Here is a 7,591-nt window from a genome sequence, read left to right as displayed (position 1 = left end):
GTTACACGATTCCAAAATCCTTTTGCATTTTGGAAAGCACCAACAATGGAGTCTTCACTAATTTTTATCCAAGCAAGACATAGAGCTTGATCATCGGACATGCTAAAGTGAGCTCTCTTTTTGCTTGAGTGCTACCACTTGCTTGAGATGCTTGAGTTGATGCCATTTGATATTTGGTTTTTTTAAGAACTGATTTTAAAGAAGAAGAAATATGATATATGATTGTTGGAAGTGTGAGTTGAAATGAAACAAATGTTGTATATATACCAAAGTTTTTTATTTTGACCGTTCTGACTTTTTGACCGTTGGTACACTAGGACTCCGGACGGGATGTTGGATTCCGTCTGGGTGAGTTTTATAATCCGGGCGAATCCAACATCCCGTCCCGGTTAACAAGTCGATTGATAAACTTCGGGTGGAAGGTTTCACCTTGTTTTGAACTCGGGAAAACCATCACCGAGTTTATCACCTAGCATTGCACAGCACTTTTGGAGGAAAGTAGGTGATAGTTATCACTTCCCCCCCTCTATCACCTGCATTGCAAATGCTCTAACAAGTACCTTCTGTGAATATGCAAGACTTAATTTCATATTACAATATGGAAAGAACAAGTTTACAATTACACATTTACACATATTTCTCCCATATTTCTTTGCTGTTTTTGTATAATTGTAAATTATGCTACATTTATTTAGGAACTATTAATTAGTAAAAGCTTTGATTTATGCTCTTACCGTTAGCATTAAAAGTCTCCAACACCTTTGAAATATTGTGGATCCTGTGATTCCTGGCATGGGGTTCAGTGGTAAATTGACAATAAAACTAGGAAGATCATTGTCGTGCATGGTTGTTATTGATGCCAGGTATTGATTAATGGTTAGATTGAAGAGGCATTACTTCTAACTAGCAATTGTCTTCGTTCATATCCATAGTAGTTTAATTGTTTGCAATCTAAGAGTGATGCGGAGATTGTGAAGAAAATTTATCTTTCCAAGCTGTAGCAAACGAGGGTATGTCAGATCATGTAGCCTTCATAGAGCTCATGTCAAGGCCAAAACTATTACTCAGGAACTCCCGAGGAAAATGCTTCTTGGAGCAGTCTACTCATTTGTTGGGACATACATTCTCATGAAACTAGCTAGCAGAGTAGTTACATGTAATCAAGTTACCTGCTCGTGATAGAGAAAACGCCTAACAATAAGGCATGAAAATTGAAGATTAGTTACATGTAATTTGTTGCACATTGTCAGCATTATATTTATGTTGTTAATATATTATTACTTTTACATGTCATGAATCCTATGTCTATTTATTTTCTTCTCTTACAAACCATGTTACTCAATGCGATTAAACCTGTACCAGATTTAGCATATAGCAAAGTTATGTACCTTAAATATTTTTGAAACTAGAACAAGTAACTAAAAAGTTATCAACTAACAAAAAAACTTGAAAAATGAATAGTACGATATTTTAGGAAAATGATAGGACAATTCAATTTTCATCAGAAGAACTTTAATCAAATCAAACTGCTATCACGTGCATCGCACGTGCCCGTTTGCTAGTGTAATTTAATACAGACAATGTACTATAATTTGAACGGATTGCTTCCTCATATCTTCTATTGATGGCCATCGCACGAACCAGATCAGAGTCGGATTCAGGGTCATCAGGTGTCAATGTACCAATAATGTCATGAGGAGGCAAAAAACTGAAGTCACTCCTATCGGCCACAGTTCTTTTGCATATGATGCTTTATCCTTATTCATCGCACTCTTTGATTGTGTTGTTTGCTCAATAAAATAAATGATTCTTTGGCTTCCCAGAATGCTTGTAGTAAAGGTTCAAGAAGGTTACTTGTTGGGTAATTTTCACAAGGAATGCGATTGAAAGAGAACATACCTTCTCGACGAGGATAAGATTGATCTCTAGCTTCCATGGCACACAAATGCTGAGAGGGGGATTTATGAAAAAGGAATTACAATAGATGATTGGGGGATTGACTAATGCAAACGTCTCGAAATTTAACTATGTCCTCCCAACTTTTTCGAACTAAATACTCACCAGCCGCAAGCACACCTTCATGAGGGAGATCCTGGAAATAATCAAGTTTATCTAGTTTGTACCCACGAACAAGGTAGTGCACTAGCACGGCCAAGACCAACAAAGGAGCTACCGATAGAGTTCTCGTGATTGTAGATGCAAAGCACTTGTATAACCTAGGCAATATTGACCTCTTTTTCAAGGTCCGATTCCTTTGAATCACACCATCATATATCATTCAAGAGTGATACAACTACCGTTTCGAATTTCATGCGGCTAAAAACAAGGCTAGCTATCTAAAAACAATTGTGAAAGTTCCTACTATGACTGTGAGAATCTGGCTGACACAATTGTTTGCATTGACCATTCGTTCGTAATCAGAATTTCCTGAACAAAATTGCAGCTGCTTTAGAATAAGAGATCTTACTGAAGCTTGTATTAGGACGACTGAACACAATGGGGTGATTACGCGACAGCTGCATACTTCGGGTTTATGAAAATTGTGTATCATTGCAGTAAACGTACTGGTAACACAACTCCAATTGATCGAACATGGTGCTGCTCCCTTTTGCAATTAGATCATTGAAATGACTAGGGATAATACTCTTGTATTCTTTAGTAGACGGATAAATCTGCCAGAACATTAGGAGCAATAGCGCACCAGCAGGCACAAAACAATAATATGTTCTGTGTTGAACAGAACGATCACTCCTGTAAATATTTGTATACAAATGTCTAACTGACATTTTAATTACTATTTAAGTGCCAAACAAAAATGAAGAGAAGAGCTTTTAGCTTTTAGAATGCAGGGTAGTTCTGTACAAACAATCGTCGCCAAAATGCCACTCGAAATACATCTCTTGGCTACAAAAGAAAAATGCGAAGGCCAGAAGAAAAAATTAAAAACTTAGAACAATCAGAGACTATTTTCAATCAAAACATCGAGGAACCGTTTCCAGCTTAGAAATGCAGCATACGACACCAGATTACTCCATTAGACCACGTGAATGTAGATTCTTCAAAATGAACAAAAACAAAAATATACAATTCCAAACAAATGAAATCGAATAGTTAATTAAACTTTAGCTTTTACACTTCAGATAAAAAATTAAAAATTAAAAAAATACCTTATTTTGGCGGCTGTGTCTACAGCTTATGTCTCGTTTCCACCCCTTAAACTCCCCTTTCCCCTGCAGGCCTCCGAACAATCTCATTGAGCCGTGCCAGTGGACCTCTAAACACTGTCGAAGCAGTAGCTTCATCTGTTAGAAACTCTGAGATACCAGATCCTCCGGGAAGTGACCATTCAATATGATCGTCCAAAGATTCAATTTGAAAGAGGAATTTCATGGCAAGTCGTACTCTTTTTTCGAACTCCTCAGTTGGGCTCTCACTCAAGCATTTGAATATAGCAATCGGTAGTTTTCTGAAAACCCAATGCAACATCTCAACAAACACTTTCTCTATAGATGTATATAGATCTTCAAGCGTTGAGGGGGTTTCAGCAAGGATGCGACCAATAATGGCATGAAGAAGAATTCCATCCATATTGTGGAGATTCGGTGATTCCTTCAATTTAAAAAGGATCTGACGAGCACGATTCAGATCCAGATGCAAACCGGATTGACGTTGGGGACGATACTCCTCAGGGAGCAGACCACTAAAGTCGCCATCTCTGCACAAATCTTTTGCATATGAAAAGAATTCTTTTGCGACCGGTGGCATTAGTGTTTGGTCAATGAATAGAATGATTTCTTGGCCTTGTCTGAATGCGTGTACTAGAGATCCAACAAGATTACCTGGTAAGAAAACTTGTGCAATTTTCACGAGGGCTACCATTGGAAGAGTCATGGGAGTATATTCCATTCCAAAATCCATTCCAAAATTCATTCGAAACTCCGTTCTAAGATCAAAATCAGAACGGTATGGGTATTTTCGAAAGAGTTGGAGTAGATTAGTAAGTGGCTCACTACAGCAAACCTCCCTTAATCTGATTATATCATCCACACTTTTTCGCACAATATACTCACTAGCCCAAATTATAACTTCATCACTCTCACGCCTATGGAGATAATAGAGCTGTGTATCCTCTTTGTTCGGAACAATACATAAGTAACCCACTAGCACTATTGGGAACACCATCAACAACGACACTATCCAGACTATTCTATTGAATAAACATGCACACAACTTGTATAATCTATAGACAGTCACCCCTTTTTTCAAGGTTTGATAATGAGGTGAATTCCAATAAATTTGGATATTATGAACATTCGATTTGAATTCCATGCGACTAAACAATGCTAGCCATCTAAAGACAACTGGGAATGTTCCAACTATGACAGTCAGAATCTGAGTGACAACTATTATTGGCATCGACCAGTCATAATCAGACATCCCAGAACAAAACTTCACCCGCTTCAAAATGAGAGATCTTATTAAAGCTTGTATTAAGATGACTAAACACAGCAGGCAGATTGTGCCAACACCGGCAGACACCAGATTTTTGCTTATTGTAAATTGTGGATCATAGCAATAAGCACACAGGTAACATCCCCTCAATCGACCAAGCATGCTACTGCTCCCTTTTCTAAGAACCTTATTATAGCTCCCAGTGGTGAAGCTATTATCTTTTTTAATGGATGGATAAATCTGCCAGAACATTGATAGTAATAGCACCATAAAGCACAAGACTATGATATGTTCTACGATGAACAGAACAATAACTCCAGTGTGTATTTGTATACAGATGTTTACGACTGTAGATATGACGAAAATGCTCAAGGACATCAAATTTGAAAAAATATCAGCATCTCTATTATTTCCAAAAGAAGGCATGAGAAAACTCATACAGACACATATAAAGGTAGTCCCACATAGTTTAGAAAACTGATCCTGGGCACTCGGCATTGAGGTTGTCAGATCGACGGGGAGTTTAGTTGCTATGGAAAGAAGAGTTAGAGAAACAGAATTGAGTGTGAATAGCTTACAGGGTAGCCATCGCTTTTTAGCACAAATTCCAGCTACCATATCACAAAGCATCAATAGCATGCACACCAAAGAAGCTGCAGCTATGTATAAACCAATAACAGGCACAGGCGAAGGGAACTTAGAACCATCTACAGTTCCATTGATGCAACCATGGTTTGCCATTGTTTCTCTGTTATCTCAAAGTTTGAAGGAGTGAAACATGGACCTAGCTCTCCTTTAATAATAGCTCTCCTTTAATAATAGCAATCGGAACAAGTTTTTTTTTTCTTTTTCCTTTTTTTTAGATAAACATTACTTTTATTGATGTGCTTTTTCTTTTTCCTTTTTTTAGATAAGCATTACTTTTATTGAATTGATGTAAGAAGCAAGGTATAACATAGTGCACACTGCACATATGAGGGAGATTCTCATACGAAGGATACATAAGCCTAACTTTTATTGATTTATGAAGCAAGGTATAACATATCCTCATACTGTCCCTAGTATCCTAATTAAATCCCATTACTACTTATTCTTATCATCATTTCAAACAAATAATTCTTTCTTGCGGAGAACCTTGAGAACCAACACCACAACAAAGCTTTAACATCAAGCAAGACTATCTATTCTTGCATTTCGGCTTTCTGAATATCTCGTCATTTCTAGCTAGCTTATGAAGTCATTGCAGTCCAAGGGCCCTTCAAATTTTAAAACCCAACAAAATGGTAGTGGTAAAGGCACTGACTTGCCGTTGTGAAAGAGAGGAAACAAACTAACAACTAAAATCCCATTTCATTGGCACTTTGGCTTCAGTCCCCATCCGCAAGATTAGAAATTAAAAATTATTAGAGATAACGAAAAAACAACTAATCTTGTTAATCATTCAGAATAATTATTTCTCTATAATTTCCTTTTATAATATCCTACATATAAAAATCACGGTTGTTAGTAAGCATAGTCTACTTCTCCACTGCACCTGAGAGAAGATATGACAAAACATCGTTCAAAAGAAATTTATCAAAACCACTATGCTCGAATGATACCTTGGCTGAGATACTCTTCCATTTTTTTTCCATTGAGAAGAAAATGTCTTGGTGCATAGATCTCCATCAGAGCTAACATTTTGTTGTTCATTCTTCTTGGAGTTACCCATGCTCTTGCTCTTAGAAATGCCTACTTATTTATAGTTTTATACCAAGGGAATGTACCTCTGCTTTAAGTAGCAATAACAGGACAATAACTTACCCTTCAAGAGAAAAAACCCCGCGTCTGTTTCCTTCTTGGTGCATGTTCTAAACCTTTGGTGAGTTCCCGCTACAGTACAGTGATTTACCCAAGTTCTATTGACTGATGCAGCTGATCTATCAGAACCTTAATTCCCACAAATTCTGCCGTTGTTTACTCCTCATTTGTCACAAACTCTCAACTTACAGCAACCTTTTAAAACTCACAGTTGCACACTTGCACTCTCCAACAAATGCTACTCGATGTACCCTTTTGAATTTTTGAGTTTAGCCTTTTATCCAAGGGTGTTTCTGGAAAATAGAGGTGTTATCTTGTGCCAGCATCAAACTACCAATATTGGAGTTGGTGTTGAAATGAAAGAAGTGATAGTTTGAGATTGTGGCAATGAAGATTACAGAGTAAATTGACTAGGTATGATGGTCAGATGGTGCACCAATTTTGGTCAGTTTAAGATAGGCATTCTCAGTATAAAACACTTTAAATACCGTGTGGTTACCTGAGCAATAATGTAAGTGTCAGTTGGACTTGAAGTGAAAGTGAGAGACTCTGCAGCAGAGTTGTCAATGGCCTCAAATTTACACCACAAACACATATCCCAATGGAAAAAAACAATACACTGCTCGTCGCACATCGGCACAGAACTACTTCATGGACAAATTTTCATTTTGTTAAGAGAAAGCTGATCATACATTTTTTCCCCCCTCTTTGGCCCATTCTTTAGTATAAACTTATAAAGCAAGAAAACATAACATTAGCGGCTCTTCAGGGAAATTTTCCGTGATACTTCCATAGGAGTTTCAGAGAAGGGGGGACCCATAATTTTTAATTTCTACCGTACAAAATTATTGAAAAGAAAATTTTCTCCTAACAGCATTGGTTCCAATGCAAGTGAATTTTTTTTCCCCTCTTATCACTTCCATGTAGGCAGTTTTTCCCTCTCTTATCACCGTTTTGGTGAAAAATAAGGTGAAACTGGGCAATGCAAAAGTGAAAAATAATCTCAGACGGGATGTTAGATTCGGTCTGGACGTAAAAATTGAAAAAACGCTCCAGACGGAATGAAACATCCCGTCTGAAATTTAAAAAAAAACCGAAAAAAAATTGAAAAATCATGCGAGATGGAATAAAACATTCCGTCCGAAAAAAAACCCATTTTTTAAGAAAAAAAACACACGAGACGGAATCCAACATCCTATCCGAAGTTCACAAATCAGTCACTATTTCGGTTGAAAGTTTCACTATGGGAATGACTTGGAAAAATAGTCGCCATCTTTTTTACTTACACACTGGGGCACTGGTTTTGCACTAAAAAGAAGTGAAAATTTTCACATCCCCC

General features: G+C 37.3%; 1 protein-coding gene across 2 annotated transcripts; it reads right to left on the bottom strand.

Moving 5' to 3' along the window:
• Window positions 1–2,628: 2,628 nt before the first annotated feature.
• Window positions 2,629–6,964, bottom strand: LOC147478308 (uncharacterized). 2 transcript variants are annotated; one of them, XM_086582217.1, is made up of 4 exons: window positions 6,752–6,964; window positions 6,054–6,545; window positions 3,168–5,708; window positions 2,629–3,056 (listed from the first exon to the last, which is right to left on the bottom strand). In XM_086582217.1, the coding sequence occupies exon 3, from the start codon at window positions 5,191–5,193 to the stop codon at window positions 3,214–3,216; it is 1,980 nt and encodes a 659-aa protein (XP_086438343.1). In that variant the 5' UTR covers window positions 5,194–5,708; window positions 6,054–6,545; window positions 6,752–6,964; the 3' UTR covers window positions 2,629–3,056; window positions 3,168–3,213. The 2 variants fall into 2 exon arrangements, with proteins under 2 accessions (XP_086438343.1, XP_086438342.1); XM_086582216.1 differs by lacking the exon at window positions 6,752–6,964 and having other exon boundaries at window positions 6,054–6,745.
• Window positions 6,965–7,591: the final 627 nt, after the last annotated feature.

Source organism: Coptis chinensis, chromosome 9, assembly GCF_015680905.1.
Source record: "Coptis chinensis isolate HL-2020 chromosome 9, ASM1568090v1, whole genome shotgun sequence".
NCBI classification, from domain to species: domain Eukaryota; kingdom Viridiplantae; phylum Streptophyta; class Magnoliopsida; order Ranunculales; family Ranunculaceae; genus Coptis; species Coptis chinensis.
The sequence above is the reverse complement of the archived record's forward strand: the minus strand, read 5'-3'. Positions and strand labels throughout refer to the sequence as shown.